We start from the raw sequence: 22,046 nt of genomic DNA, 5'->3' as shown, positions 1-22,046 counted from the left end.
TGGAAGATAAGCTCCTCCCTCAGGGAGCTGTGCAGAGAGGTCTAAGTGAAAAATCATGGAACACATACAGTGCATTTAATCCACATGGTACAACATGGTACAACACAGAGAGTTTGCATGCCCCTTAATGAACCCTGCAGAGGGGTCCTTAAGGACAGAGTGATAGAGTGTTGGTCTAGCATGTGGAAGAGGCCCTGGGTTCAATTTGTTTTGTTTAAAAAAAGAAGGAGGAGGAGGAAGAGGAGAAGGAGGAGGAGGAGAAGGAGGAGGGGGAGGAGAAACCCTGCAGAGAGGCCCAGTGTCCATCTCCCAGGCTGCCATAGAGGCCATTAAGAGCAGTTCTGGCTGAACTTCCCCTCAGGAGGTCTCTGAGGCCTTCTTGGTGGGGCAGGCAGTCAACTTGAAAGCATGGCTAGGAAGTGAGCCCCAGGCCATGCCAGGTACCCACCCACTGTCCACATTTCAGGGCAGGCCAGAGAGGCAGGCAGAGCCTAGTCAAGGTCTCCATGTGAGCTCACCTAGCTCAGGAGGTGTTTCTCCATGGGGGCCACCGTGCTGTTTGTTTGCAACTCAACTAAATTGCTCCCAGAGGGGAATCTTTATTTCACAACATATTTTCAACCTGAGACTTTCCGCAAACAGGGCTATGTCTGCGCAGGTACACACATAGCTGGGCCCAGAGGGCAGACCCAGCCTGTCTCTGTCTCTGCTACAGTCAGGTCTTCCTCAGAGTTTCCTGGTGGGCAGAAGAAAGGAGTGGGTTTAAGGGGACCATGTGAGGGCAAGCATCTTTGCCTCCTTAGCTTCTAACCCCTCTGCTCCCCTTGAATGTTTCCATGGAACCAAAGGCAGTGGGTATACTGAGATGTGGGCAGGAAGGGCCACATGCTACCTCTGTCTGAACAGCTGGGCTGCTCCATCTCCCTGCTTCTTTTAATATTCCTCTGTGTCTTGGACCATGGTCTGTCCTGAGGCTCTAAAGGGTAGAAGGATGGCCTTCAAGAGGGTCTCTCAGCCTTGCTTCTGGCCCTCAAGCAATTCCTGGGTCTCCAGGGCCCATTTGGAAGGGACAGGGAACACCCTTGGCCCTCCTGGGCTCTCTTGGATCTCCTAATAAAAATTACTTATCATTGGGTGTTGCTGTCTCCCTATTCAGCAGAGAGATTTCTTCTGGCACCCCAGTATCCCCTCTGCTCTGGGGCCAGAGAGAAAATCTACCAACTGTTTCTTCGCTAAGTGTCATTGCCTCAACTTTCAGCAGGGCCAAGGCTCCAGGAGCCACATATATGGTGTCTTACAGGGCTCACAGGAGATCCTGCATCCTTTCAGAAGTACTGCAGTCCAGAAGAGGGAGAAACCTACCGAGGATCAGAGAGAGACAGGGTCCTGGCAGAAAAGGTGCTGGAACTCAAGCCTCTTCTTTCACCCACTCTCTCCCTCTTTCCTTTCTTCTCTCCTTCTCTATCTCTGTGTTTGTCCCTCTCATTCCCTCCAATATTTCCCCCTCTGTGCTCTTCCTCTTTCCTTCCATCCTTCTCCTCCACCCTCATATGCACGGATGGTTATGTTCATCTCATATCTAATGACACACTCTCCACCTTTATAGATACAGAGAAACCTCAACGGACTTGGGGAACAGAGAAAGGTCCATTTAGTCATAAAGCCAATGAGAAAGCCCTGGGTCTCCATCTCTACACAGATGTGTATTGATCCCTGAGCCCCAAGGAAATTGGCAGCAGCTCTTCCACAAGGCTCCAGCAACCTGGCACACCTGCACCATGGGTGACCCTGTCCTAAATGTATTTCATGAGGCTGTGGATCCAGGAAACATCCAAAGGGAGCAGAAGGTCTAGAAGCTAAGGAGGCAAAGATGCTTACCCTCACGTGATCCCCTTAAGGCCACTCTTTTCTTCTGCCCACCAGGAAACTCCAGCATTCAGAACCGTGTCAGGACTTCATCCCCCCAAAAAATCCATAGGTGGCAAGCTACTTTGTAGACGAGAACTCAGGAAAACCCATCCAAGACCTTGCTCTGTTCCTATCATGCTAGACAAGCCCAGGGACATGTTTCCCCTCTCTGGAACTCAGTTTCCTCCTGGGTAAATGGAGCAGCTTCTGGTCCCTTCCAGGAGCTTAGCTGTGATTGAGTCTGGGCAACACCTGGGCCAACATGCCCTACAGAACTGCTTCCCTGCACATACCCATTGGCACAATAACAACAAGAAGGTCTTTATAAAGCCTGGCCATTAAAGAAACCCTCTGCTGGGCTGGGGACACTGAGGGCTGGGAAGGGAAAGGGGAGGAGGGCAACAGGGTCCCTGGGACATTGTCAGCAGCCAAGTTCCAGCCACAGGGCCTTTCACTAGAGGGATTTTTACCGAGTGCACCTTCCCACTACTGGCGCAAATGAGTCATGTATATAAGAACCTCAAGCACCAGGTTTTGCTGTTGCCATTAGAATTTTATTGAGCATGTTCTTTGTGTGGAGCCCTGCACACTAATGGAAGAACAGGGGAGAAAGCCGAAGCAAACCTTGCCACAGAGGTTGGAACAGAGCAGGCAGGAAGCTGGAGCCACGGAGGCAAGGCCCAGGGAGCCCTCACAAGCAAGCAGGCAGTGCCTGCCACTGGTGCTGCTGGAGGGGCGGATGTCACTCTCTCCTCTCCCTCCAAGACGGCACATCTCAGCTCATGCAGACTTCCTCCAGCTTCCAGCAGCTAGAACCTCCCTGATCCTACCTAGAGGCTAGAAGGAGGCTGGGACAAGGCAGCTCTGGGAGAAAAGGGACGAGGGGAGGGAGCAGAGGCTCTGGCTGTGCTGAAGTGCCTGTGAAGCATCACTGGCGCATCCATAGCCACAGGTTGGCGATGCAGGCAGACACCAGCATGGTGAAGAACACAGCCTCCCTGTGCCGCCAGGTGGCGCCCTGGTCCTCGAGGGCACGCAGGCGTCCAGTGATCATGTGCAGCTATAGAGGGACCAAAAGCAGAGCTGGTGAGCAAGGCTTTTCCAGAAAGCCAGAGGCATGCCAGTGGGGGCAGAGGGGAGTGTGAAGTTAAAACAAGAAGTAGTTTTGCTACCCTTTAGCAGGCCCAAGTACCCCTGGGTGAGAAGCAGCCAGCCTGGCATGACCTAGCAGGACCCAGGGCCAGCTTCCTTCTCTCTCTCTCTCTCTCTCTCTCTCTCTCTCTCTCTCTCTCTGTGTGTGTGTGTGTGTGTATGTGTGTGTGTGTTCACTCCAGTTCTCTGCAAGAGGCCGGCCTGCCCCCACTATAGCAGGGTGAGCTCAGGAAGAAAAGTCAGCCTAGTCAAGGCTGCCAAAGAATGGATGTAGGTTTCCAAAGGCCAGGAGGCAACTGAACCCCAATATTTCAAGCAACCACACTCCTTCCTGGCCAGGCTGCTCACTAGGCTCTCTGCCCATACTGGTCCTTGCCTGGAGCACTCAAGGTGCAGCTCTTGCCGTTCATAATGAAACCTCATGCCTTGCAAGCTGCCTGGATACTCTTGGGGATGGGCACTGCCATGCACTGTCTCTCGTGACATTCTGGGCTTCTGCAGCTGGTGCCCCTACAAGAAAGGTCACTCCAAGTCATCTGCTCGTTCCACCTAAGCAGCTTCCCCACACTTTGCCAAGATCTGATGGTGTATCCCAAGTGGGTCATGTGGTGCCTGACCCTCTGGAATCAAGGGCAAGCCACTTTAGACTACTGAGAAAGCCTGGGCACCCGTATCTGCACCATGTTCCTCAGAAGCCCTGGCCTTGAAGGCTGTGGTGAGGGAAGAACAGTGACAGTGTCCTCTGCCAGAACTTCTATAGGCAAACATTACTTGAGAATCCAAACAACTTACTGAAGGAGAACGTGAACTGAGGCCTGGCAAGATGCCTTCACTCTCAAGGACACATGGGAAGAAAGTGAGCTAAAGCCAGCACTCTGGCTACTGGGAAGCCACAGATTCCCTCCCTAAGTGAGGCCAGCCATTCCTGGAACTTTCGTTTTCATCCATCTGCTAATGAGTCCCCAAGTGCATGTTTGAGGTCAAGGTTATCTGATGGCTTTGAAGAGCATTGTGGGGTGAAGAAGCAGAACCCAGGCCTGGAGGCTGCAGGACAACTGGTGGGGGGTGTCTCAAGAACAGAGGTGGAAAACAGGAACATTAACTAAAGTTCTGTGTATGAAACAGTCATCTACCCTTCTCTCTCCACCTGGCTGGCAGCCAGACACTCATCCCCAAGCCAAAACCTGAACCCAATGAACAGGAATCCTGGGGTGTCAGTGCCACAAAATAAAACTCTCTTTGTCTTGGCACTTGCCCTGCTGCAGTACAACCTACCACTTGGCAGGCCTCAGCCAGCTGTGTCATGGTCTGGGCTAGCACTTCTGTTGGCCTCATTCTTAGAAATGAACAGACAACTGCAGCTCACCTATCACCTTGGAAAGATGTGCTCTTAGGTAACAACATTAAAATGAAAGTGAGGCCATTTCCATGAAAAGAACTTTCTTAGGAGCTTTTCTACTAGGTTCCATTAGTTGCAATAATTCAAAATGTATTTTTTTCGAAAGGAGTGCACAGATACTGCAGTGACTTTTTGTGAACAGTTGTTTATATTAATAATATTTGATCTTCTTAAGAAACTTCAAAATAGCATGAAAATGACACTGAGTGTGAGAGAAACCCCAGGACTACAAAGTAGATTTGCTTACAGTCATCTTCTTAAAGAATCTCCAAACTACCCCTGTGATTTTCCTATAGAGTGGAATCAGGAAGACAAAAAGAAAATTTTGAGGAATTTGAAGGCAAAGTAAATATGAGTAATCGGTGGCCAGATGTTCTGTTTGAGGCAATGTAGTTTATCAATACATCAATATAATAGCAATTAATTTAACAATACCTTCTGTTTGATACCTTGTATTGCGACCACTTCATGTGATGGGTATAACTGTTCTAAAAGTTATTTGTATTTTTTGTTTGTTTGTTTTTAAAAAATAGTTTTTTTGGTTGCAGATGGACACAAAATCTTTATTATTTATTTTTTATGTGGTGCTGAGTATCAAACCCCGGGCCTCACATGTGCTAGATGAGCATTCTACAACTAAGCTACACAGCCCAAGCCCCTGTATTGTTGGGTTTTTTTAAATTTTTCTAGTTGTAGTTGGATAAACTATCTTTATTTTATTTTTTTTATGTGGTGCTGAACATCAAACCCAGTGCCTCTCACATGTTTGGCAAGTGTTTTACCACTGAGCCACAACCCCAGCCCCTTGTTTTTTATTTTTAATTTTAGAACTACTTTTTGGGTATACATTATAAAATATAAGATATATATAGAGAGAAATAGATAGATATAAATATAGAGATATATATGGGTTGGGGCTGTAGCTCAGTAAAAAAGTATTTGCCTCACATGTGTGAGGCACTGGAATCAATTCTTAGCATCACATAAAAATAAAGATATTGTGTGTTCATCTAGAACTAAATTTTTTTAAAAGATATATAATATTTATATATATATATATATATATATGATTAAGACTAGGAAATTCTATTAATTGAAACACATGCCAACTTCCTTGTTAATTATGTCAAAAATTGTTATTCTTATTTTCCTTATGTTTCTTAAACATGTTTTTAAACATGTTCCTTATGTTTTTAAGGAACACTACTTTCCTCCCCAAATCAGCAGGATAGTATTATTAATTTTTTTTAACTTGCATATTGGGGTTTTCCCAGAGGCACCAACCATTCTATTAATCATCATATTCTAAAGTAAGCAGATGAGTGAATGAATAGTATTAATAAATTAGAGTTCTTAATTCTAGACTTCTAAATTGCATTTCTAATTCTTAAGCATTGCCCTCCTCTAGCCCTATGGCTAAATGTTCACTAATCCTGCTATTATATCCCCCTCAGTCTCAGTATCATGAGTGGCTTCCTAAAGCCTGGATTCCTGGAGCAACTTAATTTGGCTTCAGTTTTTAGACCCAGAACACTAATTTAATATTTATCACTGACCTGGAAGGCCCTTTTCTTGTTATTCACCAGAGCTTGAACCAATTCAGCCTTATAATCCTTTACCTAGAAACCAGATCTCCCTCTTTGCAAACTTGATGCCTTCTCTCAGTAACTTTTTTAAATGTATTTTTTAGTTTTTGTTGGACCTTTATTTTATTTATTTATTTCTATGTGATGCTGAGGATCAAACCCAGGGCCTCACACATGCCAGGCAAGTGCTCTACCACTTAGCCACAACCCCAGCCCCCTCAGTAACTTTTATTAAAGTATAACCACTTACACTTTTTAAAAGCATTCCCTCACTCATCCAAATACAGCTGACAGGATTGGTTACAAACTTAACCAATCCTATAGCTATATCCTATAACAGTCATGGCTCCTTCCTCTGAAAAATGGCTGCCTTTTTTTGCAACAATGTAGCTGCCATTTTTCTAGAATATTCCGTCACCCCACAGTGTATGTGAAAAGATTGGCTACAGAATTCCAAGACTCAGAAATGCCCTAGAACAGTCAGTTTTCACTCCCTCTCCAACCTTGTTGTCTTTTCCCAGTAATCTTTGCAACACTGTAACAAAACCATTTTTCTAAACTTCCTCACCCAAGGTGAATATAGCTTAGAAAACTGAAGGCAAAACTTGATTCTTTGTAACAATCAGTTCCCCCTTTCCTTCAACCTGATTGCCTTTTTTCTAGTAACTCTTGCTACTGTATAGCAACCATTTTTCCAAAACTTTCCCTCACCCACAGTGAAAATGCCAGGACTCCCCTTCCTCCATGGATACCAAAATCAGTGGATGCTCAAGCCCCGTATATAAAATGATGTAATTACATAAATCCTATGTACATCATCCTGCATAATTTGAATCATCTCCACATAATTTCTAAAACCAAATACAATCTAAACGCTTTGTAAATAGTCCTTGTATTGTTTAGGGAATAATGACAAAAAAGCCTTTGTGTTCAGTACAGATGCCTTTTTCTCCAAATATTTTCCATCCATTGTTGGTTAAATCCACAGATGCAGGATCTGTGGATATGGAGGGCCAACTTTTAGCCCTTTTTTATTTACCATGGTCAGGCAGAAGCCTCTATAACCAGTACTGAAAACCCCAACCCAGTCACCATGTGTCCAAGATCCCAGACAGTACCAATTTTTTTTGGGCCGGGTAGCACCCATAGTCCAAACTGTTTGGCTTGCAGAAGAACCAGAAGCCTTTGGTTCCAACTTCTGTCGCCTCTGGGGAGCACCTAGTGACCAGGATCCATGCTCCATCATTTCTAGAGAGAAGAACAGAGACCTTCAAGAACACCCATAGAAGTTATACCGGGGCTTCCTGGGTGTTAAGACATACCAGAAAGAAGACAGTGCCCCCAAAGTTCTTAAGATTCGCTCAAGACCCATTCACCACTACTGATCCCAGACCTGTTTATTCATCTGTTCAAAAGTTCAATAATGATATACTGAAGGCCAAGTTCTGGCCTAGGTTACTAGACAGAGTAAGCAAAGAGCAAGACGCAAGATCCCAGACATCAATGAACCATCTGCTTGTGTATAAGAGCGAGTGGGAAGTACACAACAAAAAACAACCCATCAGCACAAATTCAGAGAAATGATGGCTCCATAAATGACAAAACAGGTTACATGGTGGAAAGATAAAGCAAGTTCTAGAAAAGTAGGAGTCAGCACTGATACAGAGACTGGAAACAGATCTGAAAAGAACCAAACATGGGGAATTGAGAACTGAGGAAAAGAGCAGACCAAGGGAACAGGGAGCACAGAGGCTGTGAGGAGAAACAGCTTGAGATGTTTTAAGAACAAACACAACTGCAGGGTCGGGGGGTTGGGGGGGAACTTGCGCACTGGACAAACATTGCCTGAGCAGAGAATATGTTAAGGAGGCCCTGAATGCATCTTGTACATTGCATGATTTGGGTTTGACTAAAAGACAAGAGAGGATTCAGAGACAGAATTAATCGATTTATTAAAAAAAAATTAAGCCCTCCAAATATTTTGCAATAGACACAGGGGTGCCTAAGATGGAAGGAGTCAGAGAAACCATACATGTTGTTTCACCCTCCTCTCTCTTGGGCTACAAAATACTTATATCATCATCTATTTATCACTTTCCCCACAGTTCCCTGTAACCAACACAAACACTCCAAAACCCAGACACAACATCTAAGTATGCATGCATGCAAACACACACACATATATGCACAAAAGCACACCCAGAGGCACATGTACCTTCTCCAACACAAATGAGCACAAGTGTAGATGAATGCCTACATGGTCTATATATGCTAGGGGACATTTTAAAGTATCCTCACCTGCTATCACCAGTTGGTCTCGAGTTTTCCCATGGCTTCCAGGCCCCACTTCTCCAGCTATGCACATTTCTATCTCCTCCTTCATGCTAGGGGGCCCTCCTGCCATCACCACCAGTTACTCACTTGAAGCTATGACTAAAGATTCACAGGGTTCAGGGCACAGAGGAAGCGCCTGGAGAATCACCTCTTCGAGGGGTGAGAGCTCAAGGAAGATATACCCTGACAAGGCAGGTGGAGCCAGACTCCCTTCCTGGGTTCAGACCTTGGACTAGGCACTTTATGTTCCTACTGTACCTTGTTGACTGCTATGTCCTTCTTTGTTGCTACTTTGTAAGCAATTTAGGGGAAGAGACACACACAGCTCAGGGCCTTTGCTTATGAGAACTGCTCTGGTTCAACAACCTTTGATTTGGCTGGTTGGGGGACTACTGGGGTTCAAACTCCATCATTTCTAAAAAGAGGCAGAGACTGGCACAGGATCTGACAGTCAGTCAGTGGCCAAAGCAGGGTGAAGTCCCAAGTGTATCATGGCTTCTGTCAGTCCAGCTCTGGCCAATAATCCAAGCCACATCACTCCATCAGAAGGGATTCTCTGTAGAACACACCACGTCCTGCCCCCCCCCCCCAGTCTGAAGTTCCTGGGCAAGGGAGATGCCCTTGTCCTGATTTGAGTTAGCCTGGTCAGGAACTATGAGATCCAAGGGCAAAAAAAGAGGGGGGGGGACTACTGTAGCCACAGGAGCCTAGGCCCTGCAATCTTGGTTTAAGTCTCAATTCTCTCTCAGTTTCCCTACAAGTAGATTACACCACTACATATTTTTTAGGTGTCACCTCAGCCAGGCTCTAGTCCCCAGTGAGCCCATCAAATACAACTCTAGGCATTGCTATGAAGGTATTTTGTAATTATGGTAAGCATCTATAATCAATTGACTTTAAGTAAAAGAGATTGCCTTCAATAAGCTGGTGGACCATGATCAATCATATGAAGTTGTTAAATACAAAAGCTGAGGTTTCCCTAAGGAAGAGGAAATCCTATCTCAGGATTTCAGTTTCCATTCCTACCAAATTTCCAGCCTGTTCTACAGATTTCAGACCCACTGTCATGTGCGTCAATTGTTTTACATCTATCTGTATATGCTTATGCATCTAGGCATACATACATCCTGTTACTTCCATTTCCTCCGATTGATACAACTACCAACGGTCAAGGCTGGGCTCCAGGGAACAATTCCAGACCTCCTGAGGGAAGGGGAGGCTATCTGTAAAAGGAATCAAGCACAGCTGGGGTCAGGTGGTAGAAGGAGGAGGAAGCAGGCAGAAGAGGAAGGGAAGGAATTAAGAGAGGGAGAAAGGAAAGGAAAAGAAAAGGGAAGAGCCAAGATCAGATGAGGGAGGGTGACAGGTTCAGGGGTTACCTCCCCTCCTGTCCAGTGCAGAGCTCTGACATAGGCTCTGCCTGCATTCCTAGGGGCCCAAAGAAGCTCTTCTCTTCCCACTCCAGCTGAGCAGCTGCAGTGAAACCTGAGCTTTCTGGAGAGCCACCTTAGGAGCAGAGAAGCTGCAATTTGTGTGCACTAGGATTCAGAAGTCCAAGAAGCTGGAGCCATATGTTTCTGCCCAGCCAGGATCGCCAGATTGAGCAAATAAAAATACAGGACACTAAGTAAACTTGAACTTCAGATAAACAAATCATTTTTAGTGCCATTATTATGATCCATTCAACATTTGGGACATACTTACACTTAAAAATGTATTCATAATTTATCTGACATTCAAATGTAACTCAATATCTTGTATTTTATCTGGGAATCCTATGTCCCTGCATCCTCCCTATGACCTCAAGATTTAACCTTGGGTAAATCTTTCTCTTCTTTGCGTTTTGTTTTCCCTGATGGTCAATGGACTAATGGTCCTCTCTAGAAAGTAGCTAGATTGAGAGAGATTTATAAGTCAGCAGAGCAGAACAGTACTGGGACTGGCTAGGCAGAGCACCTTGATCTACTGATTCCAAACCACATTTTCCTCTGGCTGCCAACTGGCCTTGACTCACTGGGACTTTGTGGGAACAGAAACACTGTGCCCAAGTGCATGTGGAGGCATTGCTCCCGGTGGCATAGGAACCCTCTACCTATGCCAAGCAAAGAGAATTGAGAGACTTCCTTCCCAGCCCCTGAGCCCCCTGTGCCACCCAATAGCATGCTGCCCCTCATGCATTGGGTGCCAAGGAAGGTTGGGAGGTGAGAGAGTATTTGCTATGGTGTGACTTTGAACTTGTACCTTAGTATGTTTCTAACATGTTAACCTTTACATAATTACTTCTATATCATAATTTCCTTTGGAAATAGGCCTAAACTTGCAATCCCAATATTCTTTTAAAAATATGTTGTTAGTTGTACATGGACACAATACCTTTATTTTATTTATTATTCATGTTTATGTGGTGCTGAGGATGGAACCCAGTGCCTCATATATGCTAGGCAGGTACTCTGCTACTGAGTCACAACCTCAGCTCCTGCAATCCCAACATTCTGAGAAGCCTCTACTGTGTGGTGTGCTAATCTTGGAGTCCTGAAGGGCAGGGCATGGAGAGAGATCTAACAAGTCTTACATGGTCTCTGCATCCAAGAGGCGGTCCATGGCCAAGTGTGTATTGTGGACTTCAGAGACCAACACTCCAATGGCAGGCTTCCAGAAGTAAAGGCCAGCAAGCTCTTCTCACTTCTATGTTAGACAGATATCTCTGGGAAGAGGGATCTTGAGCACATCTGACTCATATGCATGACTGTATGGTTGCAGCATGCAGAGATCTTATACAAATGAAATCTTATGCCTGAGGTATGTGCTGTCCTCCAACTTCCACTCTAAGTAAGCAGTGTGCCTTGGGGATCTCCCCATGTCAAAACAGATCAAATTTCTCCAAACCCCCCAAGGGCAGCTGCTTCCTTCTGCTAGTCTTTTATTGACCTCCTTATGGACATTTTGAGTTCCTAGAACATCTCGCTTTCATAAACAGTGTAGCCAAGTGCTTCTGGACACACTTCTTGCACATATGTGCACATGTGTTCTGGCCAGCAGGTACTTAGAAGTGGTTAGAGAGGTTCTGGCATGTGGGTTGATGATTCTGAGTTGTATTGACAAAACACCATCCAAGGGATCCATCAAAGTAAAGTAAATGTTTATTCCCTCACAGCCTTATCAACAGAAGACATTATGGAATTTCTTTAAAAAAAACATCATTATGATGGATGAAAAATGATATCTATCTCATTGTGGCTTTAATTTACATTGCTTTAATTATGAATAAACTGGAGCAATTTTTCATTTGTTTATTGATCTTCTGTAATTCTTTCTGGTGAACTGTCTGCTGGAGGGCTTGGATCTTTATTAAAATAAGATTTGTTTTATTAGCAGAGAGGGATGGGGGTGAAAGCTCTCCCTCCCTTTAAGCCATGCGTCTCCAAAGGAAACATCTTTTTTCCTAAGGTGATCTTGAGCACAGCCTCCAATGGGAACAAAACACATTCATTTAATTGCATGCAAGTTTTGGCTGAAACCTAGAGGGCATCCAGCATCCCCATAGAGCAGGCATCCAACTCAACACAGGCTACTGCCTGCTTGTCTGCCAGTCTGCCCTTGTGTCTGTCTGTCTCTCTACCTGCCCTCTGTCTACCTGGTCCCCTATCTCCAACAATGTCTCCTGATTACTGGCCTCTTCCAGCTACTTAGCCAGCCAAGCAGTCTGCTCAGACTAGCAATGTTCTCTCTCTGTTCCCACCTCCCTAGCCAGCCACAGTTGGAGGCAGCAGATGCTCAGGCTTGGGGTCAGTGCTCTACAGAGTGAATCCTGTTCCTGGTACATCTTGGTAAGGAGTTTCTTCTGCTCTGAGCCTCAGTTTCCTATTTTCATATGGAAGATTGAGCTCAAACTCAGTTTCAAGCTGTGTCTCATGGCTTCACTGAGGGCTTCCTGAGCTGTGTAGCAGACCCTAGCTTAGGCTCTCTTTATGCACAACTATCTGCTCTTACCACTTTCTTCTATTGGGTTTCTGTTTAAGAAGTCAGACACTAGTGCGGCAGTATGTATAAACATGGCTATATAATCAATGTGATCCTGCAATCTGTACACGTGGGAATAATAAGAATTCATACCCCATTTGAAACAAATGTATGATACATGATATGTCAAGATCAATGTAATGTTTTGAGCAACTAATAAATTTCTGATGTTTAAAAAATAAATAAATAAAAGGAAGTGAGTATTTTTTCTAAAAAAATAAAAAAGAAAGAAAGAATTATAGACTACAGACCAAGCTGGATCTTAGGAATAAGTTTCCCACAATGAGAAATAAAATCAATAATAAATGTGATTTTTAAGAAAAAAAAAAAGAAGTTATCCAAACCAAATTCCCAAAAGCAAGTCCAATCTGGGTGTGGTGGTGCACATCTGTAATCCCAGTAGCTTGAGAGATTGAGGCAAGAAGGTCCCAAGTCTGGGCCAGCCTCGGCAACTTAGACCCTATCTCAAAATAAAAATTAAAATGGGCTTGGGATGTGGCCTAGTGGTTAAGCATCTTTAGGTTCAATCCCTGGTATAAAAAAAAAAATGCAGGTCCAAAAGCTTTTGGGGACAATAATCTCCTGCTTTTAAGCCCTGCCTTCGGCCCACTCTCAGACAGCCACAGCCTCAAACCCAAGTGAGTTAGCCTACCATCTGGATCCTGCAGGCAGCTAGGAGCTTCCTTTCAGCTGGTTAATGAAGCTTGTGGACCTATAAACAATTCTCCTTCCTGCTCCTGGAAGCAGCTGGTACTGAGGTCATCCCTGAAGTCCCAGGGCCCCCACCCCTGCCAGAAAGGAAGGGGAAGGGGGCCTAGCATAGCCTTAACAAGACAGGAAGGACAGACAGAGGAACATGGGGTCAAGTTGCAGGGACTGTAGCTGACCCAGGGAAGGAAGGTCACCTTGTGAGCATAGGGAGGGAAATAAAAGTGACAGAGTCACATAGAGCAGCCATTAGGATGTCCCTGATTTCCATGGAGACAAGGTCACCTTGATTTATAGTTTTCTGTCTCCATATGTGGGCTCCTCTCATTCAGTATGGCTATTCTGAATCAAGACTCACCAAGCAACGTTCAGTCTTAATCATAATTAACGCAACAATGAGACTGCTAGGTACTAGGGATAATGACAAAGTCTCTTTCCCCACAGAGTTTGTGTTCTAGTTGGCAGTTAGAGCCAAGCAGACAGGAAGGAAGTCCATGGGTCTGTGGAGACAGTACTAAGGCTTTGTGTGGTGGTCACGTCTGCTTCTTTTAGAATCTGGCAGGTATTTGCTGGGACTTTGTCATCCTAAGGAGGAGAGGCCAAAGAAACACTTGGCCCAACCACTGTTCTGGGTCCCTGTAACATTTCACTGCACACCTCTAGGAACATCTGGCTAGCTCTCTTGGAGGCATGGGTTAATAGAAATACCTTCTCTGCCTGGGGCAGAGACCCTGGTATTTGGCTTATACCCCAGCAGGGGGAACACGGTTGCCAGTTCTGAAGTTGTTAAGTGGCTCCCAGGTCTTCAGGGCTTACGACCAGAGGCAATTCTGCTGCATCTCTGGGGCCCTTCAGAATAGCACTTAAGGAGTCCTCCTGGGGGGGGGGGGGTTGTTTCAGCCACACCAGAGGAGCCATCAAGGTTAGGGCAATGGATGCTGGTACGCTGCCCCAGGGGTAACCCAGGGACAAAGAGGAGCCCTGAGAATATGAGGCCAGGAGAGAAGGAGATCACCTCCTAGAGTAACCAGCTGTTTGCTACTTTTTCTTTCTCCTCCTTTCCTTTCTGCTGGCCCAAGAATCCTTCCCCCAAAAGCTGGGAGCAGATCCAGAGACCAGAAAGGCTTCAGTTACCTGCTTATATACAGTAACCCAGCATCTATATCCCCTGAGAGATGAGGGCACTTAGCCACAAAATCCAAGGTACTGTTGGAGCCAGTGGAGAAGAACTTCTTCCCTGAATCCCGGGAGTTGGAAGGTGACCTTGCAGAATCCTGGGCCTTGGCCACGTGGTGACTCCTCAGATGGAAATGCATCTGCTTTCAATTGTTTCCATGGCCAGTGACTGAAATGTGATGTGTATGTGAAAATCAGGATAATCAGAGGCCACAGGAAAATAGCCAACAATGATGAGGAGGTGGAAAAAGTGGTACAAAGTCTCAGACGCTGACCAGCTCAAAAATGTAAACAGCAGCTGCCCCCGCTGAGCTGGAAAAAGAAGTTGGAGGAGAGGAGAAAATAAGGCCCAAGGTGAGAAATGTAGCTGGGAGTGAGGGTAAAGTGGGCCAGATTGCCCCAGCTCACTGATTGGGCAGCAAACCAATGTCATTGTATGAATGAACAATCCAGGTTCTTTGCTAGGCTCACAGGAAGACTCAGGGAGGAGCTGGCTCAAGAAAGTTTAAGCAAATATGTCTCGAATCCACTCTACTCTGGCCTGCCCTTCACTCTTGGAAGACAGACTCCAGCAGACAGTTTGTATCTGAACACCCTGCTGGCAGACAGTGTGCATCAGGGATGGTGGAGTGCACCAGAACCCCAATTTGGCCATCCATCATTCTTAGCCATTGGTTTAACTCCTAAATCCTTGCTTATTAGCTGTGTGACTTTTAGTCTCTTGGCCTCTCTGTGTTGCTATGATCCTGCCTCAAAAAGGTAGATAAGTGGTCATGGAATGTGAAGCACTTGGTTCCTGGAACAGAGTTAGGGCTTGAAGCATGTGAACTGCTAGGACTTTTACATAGTACACAAGACCTTCTTTCTGGTTACAAAGGATGGCCTGTCTGTTCGCCCATGTGACAGTCCTTTCTCAGTCCCTGAAAGTGTCGTCTTCACCCTGCACACTGTCTCCAGTTTTCCACCTCCAGACATCCTGCCACTCATTCTAGTCTGGGTTTCTCAACAATTCAGCTGATACTAACCTTTGCCAACCAAACAACTCTTCTTTGGTATCCAGGACCCCCCGCTTTCACAGCCCCTCTCTGCTTATCTGGCTTGTTTCCTGGGCCCTTGGGCCCATACTCATACTCATACTCTATGGTCATTTCTGGTAACATGTTCAACTCTGGTCTCTCCTGCTCCAGCCTAGGTTTTTCTTCTCAGCTCTCCTCAGACACCCTCCACACAACATGCCTGACATGTCCCAAAACAAACCTGAGGTCTTTTGCTCCCCTCAATCTGCTCCCCCTCTAGAGTGACCCTTCCTACCAAATGGCCACAGCATCAACCACACTGCCTAAATCCCCAATCCTGAGGATTATCTGGGACTCCTCCCTATCTCCTCCCAAGGCAATTAATCAATCACCTTACATGGTTTTGTCTCCTATTAGAATTCAGTGTTCCTTCTGGCATGATCCAAAGATCCCCAAGAGGGGCTGGGGTTGTGGCTCAGTGGTACAGCAGTTGCCTAGCATGTGTGAGGCACTGGGTTCAATTCTCAGCACCACATAAAATATAAAAATAAATAAAATAAAGGTATTGTGTCCATCTCCCACTAAAAATATATATGTTAAAAAATAAAACAAGGATCTCCAACAGAGGAATCAACTGGAGAATTTAGTAATAATGCCATATCCATGGGCCCAAGCTGGTGGGGTATCTGGATTTTTATTTTAAACCATCAAATGTTCCTGCTGCTTACCAAAGTTGGAGCAAAATCGGTCTCACCAATCTATTTTGGTCTCTTCTCGCCACCACTTGTTATCTGGACGATTGCACTAACCTGACCTATGTGACAGGTAGATGGGTGATTCCTGCACCCATTCTCCACATGGCAAACCAGCAGACCTGACTATGTTCTCTAGCTCTTTAAAGGATCTGTCAGTGGCCTCCCATTATCACTAGTGTAAACATGGCAGTTTACACTATGTAAACTGTATGTATGTATGTATGTATGTATGGCTGAAAGGGTTGCGCATAAGCTGCCTTCCCTCTACTTGGCCAATCTCATCTTGTGCAGAACTTTCCCCTCATGCTGCTCTGGTTTCCTGTTTCCTCAACAAAATTATGGGCTCATTAGGGCTCAGGCCTGTACACATGCTGTCCCTTTGCCTGATTTAGTTGTCTCCCATGCTCTTTGCTTGGCTGAGGTATACTCATCCTTCATTTGAGTTGGCCATGGCTTCCTCCAGTCAGCTTTCTCCAGAGGCCTCCATAACCAACCCCACTGGTCTTTCCCTATCAGCAAGGTCAATGTGCACCATTATGATGATTTGTTTCAGGCCTCCCTCCTCCCAGCTCTGAGTAGTGCTCCAGGTAGCTGGGATGCTACCTCACACCTTTATGGAGGCCCAAAGGCCCATCATGTTGGTAAGGAAACAGAAGAAGCCAGGGCAGCACGGAGGGGGATTTTGTGTAAGATGAGATTGACCAAGTAGAGAGAAGTCAGTCCATGCAGGGCACTTGTGGTACTGCAGGCTGACAGACCCCTGTATCTCCTGTCAGTCCCAGGACCCTGAGGCACCAATACTGACTGGCCCACCCACTTGGGCTCCTGTGATTTAGTGCAACCACCCTGCTATGAAATGTTGCCCAGTCTCTATTTTTATAGCACACAAATTCTGGTGAAACTGAATCAATCATAGTTTGAGTTCTTCAGAGAAATTGTTTAAAGTCACTATTATTGGAGCTGCCAGTCTTGTGATGATTCCCCAAAACAACATGTTTTATCTATAAAAATAATCTGAGTGGTACAAACATTTTGTCTATTTTTTCAGGCACTGGAATGTCACAGCACCTTCCATAGAGGGACCCTGGGGAAACCATCCTGAAGCTTACTTCCACTCTCCCAACCCTACTGACCCTGTGAGGACCTTTGACAATTGTCTCAGGTCCTTCCAGCTATGGTAGGGATGAAGCTTCTCTAGAGCCTGGTTTGAGACTGGCAAGGTGCCTGTCTTTGCCAGCATCTCAGTGAAGCCATTCTGTCCACCCCTATCAGTTTTGCAGAATGCATAAGATATACAAAGTTTGGGGGATATGACACTAAAACAGCCCCTGCCATAAATGGTGTTCTAGGTTGAATAATTGTGCTCCCCCCAAGAAATTATATGTTGAAGTCTAATGTTTGGATCTATAATTTTTGTTTGTACCTGGGATTGAACTCAGGCACTTGAACACTAGGACACTGAACCATATCCCTAGCCCAATTTTGTATTTTATTTAGACACAAGGTCTCACTAAGTTGCTTAATGCCTCACTTTTGCCAAAGCTGGTTTTGAACTCACGATCCTCCTACCTCAGCCTCCTGAGCCATGGATTACACACATGTGCCACTGTGCCCGGCTGAATCTATGATCGTTAAAGTGGTAACTAGAGTAAACTGAATTGATTACAGTGAGTCCTAATCCAGTGTGACTGGAGATTGAGAAACAAAAGGGCACATAGGAAAGGCCATGTGAAGATCCAGGGAGGAGACAGCTATCTATAAGCTAAGGAGTAAGGCTTGGGAAGGAACCAACCTGGCACACACCTTGAGCTTGGATTTCCAGGCTCTAGAACTGTGAGGAAGTAAGTCCCTGTTTAAGCCATACTCTGGAGTACTTCATTATGGCAGCCTAACAAATTATTGCATGTAGCTTGGACCCTGATTGGACAATATAAGCAGTCAACACAGTTGCTTTTACACTTCTTAATTTTTTTTAGTTTTAGTTGGACACAATACCTCCATTTAATTTATTTATTTGTTATGTGGTGCTGAGGACTGAACCCAGCACCTCACACATGCTAGCAAGTGCTCCACCACTGAGCCATAACCCCAGCCCCTGCTTTTATATCTTTTAATTAAACACTTACCACAAACCAAGAACCATATTGTGTTCTGGGGAAGAAGTGGTAAGAAAATTTATTTGGTGGTCCCTGACTTTATGGAGTTAACAGTTTGGAAAGGGAGAGTCAGGGGAAATGGTGGATAGTCAACACAAAAGCAAACTGACATGACTGTTCTAAGCCTGGTGCAGTGGCTCAGGAGGTTGAAGCAGGAGGATGGCAAATTCAAGGCCAGTCTCAGCAACTTAGCAAGACCCTGTCTCAAAATTCAAAAAAAGGGAGGGGCTGGGGATGTGGCTCCCCAGTGGTTAAGCCCCTAGTCCATGGGTTCAATCCCCAGCACCAAAATAATAATTAATAATAATAATAAAATAAAGTGACCCTTTTCTGAATGAACCCCACAGTGCAATATATGAGTAGCCTGGGGTGGGACAATCAGGGTAGACCTGAATTCACGAGATAAATGTTTCCTTCCTTTGAACCCTTGGCTGAATGGCATACCTTTTTGGCCTTGCTTCTGTAGGGTATAAAATAGAGCTGATTATAAAGCCACATCCCAGTGTTTTTGGAAGGACTATCTCAGCTAATCCATGTATAGGTCTGGTACACACTAACTTCCCCGTAAATGCTGGTTATGCTCATTTATAAGCATAAATCATGGGCACTTCCCACTGTCCATTCATTGCCCTCAAGCCCATAGGCAGAATGAGCAGAGAGGGAAAGGGTGAGAAGAGGGTCTTCACCTTTCCTAAGCCTACCCCTAAAGCAAAGGCTTTGCTTATCACCTCATTCCCTGTCTCCGCTTCCCTACTATCACTTCATTAAGATCCTGTCCCTGATTTGTCTTCACCCTCAAGATAAAAGCAATCAAAGTATCTTGATTCTGGAACTTGTGGCCTCATGGTATAGTGGTAGATAAGAAGGAGATGACCAATGCCTTGGTTGGTGTCCCAAAGGAGACTTTGGAAGCCAGGAGCCTTGTTATCTATTAGCTTCCTTGCATGGGCTAGCCTGTAACCCTAAGTCACCACCTAGAACACTGGTATCTGGAAAAAGAGACCTAGGTTCAAAATCTGCATTCACAATCTGACCCAATCTGTGTGCTGGGGTACAGTTGATGGGCCTTCATTTGACTTCTCATTATCTTCAGAAGGTTGGCTTCACTCAACTAAGCCAGTCTGAGATAAGAATGAAACCCAGGGTCTCCAGCTGCCATTTCTGGCATTGTCTATGTGGCCCCAGAATCCATTACCTTTGTTCTACTGCTGCCAGGGCCTGCCCCATTAAAGGGCAGCTTGCTGTCATTGCTGGGAAGGCTGGGGATGTGGTAGAGTGCTTAATTAACATGCATAAGACCCTGGGTTTGATCCTCAGCATCACAAATAGTGTCTCCAATAACTTCCATTACTGGGGGGTTGGCACAACCCCATGGCTTCATCTTGCTACACATCAATGGCTGGCAGTCTTTGGGGCAAGACCAGATTTCTTTCATATGGATGCTGAGATATCATTGCCCTCTGAGTTGTCCCTGACCCTTGCCATCCTCAGAACTCAGGAACCAGCTGGGGAAAAGCCTAAGTATTGTGTCCCATCCACAAAGGACACAGGAAGACTCCTTCCCACCCCTTCTCCAGCATCTTTCTAGCAAGGGACAACTCTGTTAGTAAACAATGACAAAGTGACAAGGAAGTTGTCAACCAAGATCTGTGACAGATCTTACTAACTTCATCCCGGGGGCGATGGGGAAGATCACTGGACAAAACATGGGGACAAGGTATGAGACCTGGAGCACCTTTGCTTCCTTCTCCTAAACTGTTTTCTGCTATGTCATCATCTACAGTCTGTCTTTTGGAAAACCACACTTGACTGCCAGCCATCTATACTCTATGGAAGTTTGGAAGTCATCAGGGGTACAAGATGGACCAGGACAGGATGCAAGTGGATGTTGTTTGCTCTTTATTTTTATTCTTTATCTTCTTGTACAGAAAGAGACAAAAGTTAACAGCGAAGCTCGACAATCATAAAAAGCAAGAAAGCGAGAGCAATAGAGGTCAGAAGCAAGTTTGCTCGTTGCCCCCAGGATCTAATGAAATCCTGACATATTACTGAATACACAGATTTCCCAGCTGACATAGGTCAACACATAAATATGAGCACAATTTAAAGTGGTACCAAAATTAATCCATTTCACAGTAATCATTTCTATAAGCTCAGTTGCACATACCAGGGTTTCCACTGTCACAAATTCACAATTACAGAGTGAAATAGCAGGTGTGTTGAGGCCTGGGAAAGTGGCATCTGTGAAAGGAGACAGACTGGAAGGCAAAAGCAGCTAGGGTACTGGTCCCATTCTGGGTATCTGTGTTAATGCTTGGCTGGGGGCAGGAGAAGGGCAGGCACTGTTCAGCGGTCAGATAGCAGTACAGTGAAACAACTGTTGAGCGCTGAGCCCAAGGGGGTGTGCTGTTTGGATATCTTTGTGAGAGAAATTCCTGCTAGAGAGAGAGAGACTCACCGCCCACAGCCTGTGAAAGGAAAAGCTCCCGAAGTTTAAATATTTGGGGGCAAATGATGGGAGCAGCCAGTCTGCAAGCACAACATCTGCTTTACAGAATACTTAGAAAGACATATACTTGTGTTTAAAATTGCAGTCAAGTTCACAAACTATGTTATTCAGAGGATAAATACAAGAGTGGACTGAAAGGCTGAAATTTCCCACAATGGAGAGAGAACAAGGGATCACCCTGCACAGAAGGAACCTTACAGACGAGAAATGCTGAACCCCAAAGCTGAAGGCACGGTGAAGGGATCCTTAATATCTTGAGCCTTTCCTTTGAAAAGGGGACTCACTTTAAACTGGATTCCTCTTACACAGAAGACCCTGGAAATTGACCAATGGGAAGTATCTTTTAAATATTTTTATGTAGCAGGAATTGCAGCTATCGTGAATTATCTCAAATTGTGATTTTCTCTAAGTTCTGAATTATAGTGGGCTTCAAATTAATGGGCTTTTACAGTAGCTGCAAGCAGTCTGATTACAGTACTTTTAAATTAGCTAATTATACTGATTAGTATTAGTAGACTTCAGTGGGGGAGTGTGTGCTTGTTTCTGAATCGGAGAAGCCCTGAAATGGAGCTTCATCCCTTGTCAAGCTGAAAAGCAGTTCAGCCTTGACTGTGAGTGGACACACAGGAGCCAGAGCATATACATTGTTCTAGAAAGAGCCTTGGTGAGTCAGAGAGCCTCTCTCCATCATCTTGCTCTCACTTGGACAAAAGAACAATCCAGAGGCAGTGCTTTTTTTTTTTCTCATGGGATACAAGTTGGTTGTCAAAAAATCTACTCTGGCTGGGGGCTGGGAGTCTCCTTGCACTTGGAGAAGGGAAGCATCTGGCTCCAACTACTTAACAAAAAGACACTTTCCTGTCCTGAATTCTGAATTCCTCCAATGGGCTACCAAAAAAAGACAATGTCCATCAAATCAGGCACATTCCTGTTTTCCAAAGCACCCTAAAGATTTCACACTAATGGCAGTGGGATTGGCAAGTAGAAAGGAGGCCTTGGCCTCCTGGGTCCAACTGCTCAGCACTGCGTCTCCCTCAGCCAGGGCACAACGCAGCTGTGCAGGGGATGTGCACGCGCCAGGCACCTGTGCACCCCACTCTTTCTCTTGTGCTTTCATTTTGAAAACCCAAGGAGATGGGCAATGGGGAAGGGACAGGATTGCAATTCTTGTTTTAAAAAGTGTTAAAAAGTTTTTGGTTGAAAATGAGTGACAGTCATATTTCAAGGAACTTTTTAAAGCCTTTTCTTTTTTAATGAAAAATATCTAAGTAACTAGCCCCGCCATTCCCAAAGTCAATTGTCACACATCTTTCCACACACACACGCA

At 45.3% G+C, this 22,046-nt stretch overlaps 1 protein-coding gene across 1 annotated transcript; it reads right to left on the bottom strand.

Moving 5' to 3' along the window:
* Positions 1-2,836: 2,836 nt before the first annotated feature.
* On the bottom strand, positions 2,837-8,449 carry Fate1 (fetal and adult testis expressed 1). Its single transcript, XM_071606103.1, has 4 exons — positions 8,344-8,449; positions 7,168-7,293; positions 3,427-3,572; positions 2,837-2,968 (listed from the first exon to the last, which is right to left on the bottom strand). Exons 1-4 carry the CDS (start codon positions 8,447-8,449, stop codon positions 2,837-2,839), a joined length of 510 nt encoding a protein of 169 aa, XP_071462204.1.
* Between the last annotated feature and the right edge of the window lie 13,597 nt (positions 8,450-22,046).

The sequence above is a fragment of the Marmota flaviventris genome, chromosome X (assembly GCF_047511675.1).
Source record: "Marmota flaviventris isolate mMarFla1 chromosome X, mMarFla1.hap1, whole genome shotgun sequence".
NCBI lineage: Eukaryota > Metazoa > Chordata > Mammalia > Rodentia > Sciuridae > Marmota > Marmota flaviventris.
Note: the sequence above shows the minus strand (reverse complement) of the source record. Positions and strands in the feature narration are given on the sequence as shown.

Coding starts and splice junctions, on each gene's coding strand:
- Fate1 (XM_071606103.1), bottom strand. CDS start 8,449: ATGGCAGGAGGGCCCCCTAGCATGAAGGAGGAGATAGAAATGTGCATA. Junction 3,573..7,167: donor TGCTACCCGGCCCAAAAAAA/ATTGGTACTGTC, acceptor GACCTTTCTTGT/AGGGGCACCAGCTGCAGAAG. Junction 2,969..3,426: donor AGTGCTCCAGGCAAGGACCA/GTATGGGCAGAG, acceptor GTCCCTCTATAG/CTGCACATGATCACTGGACG.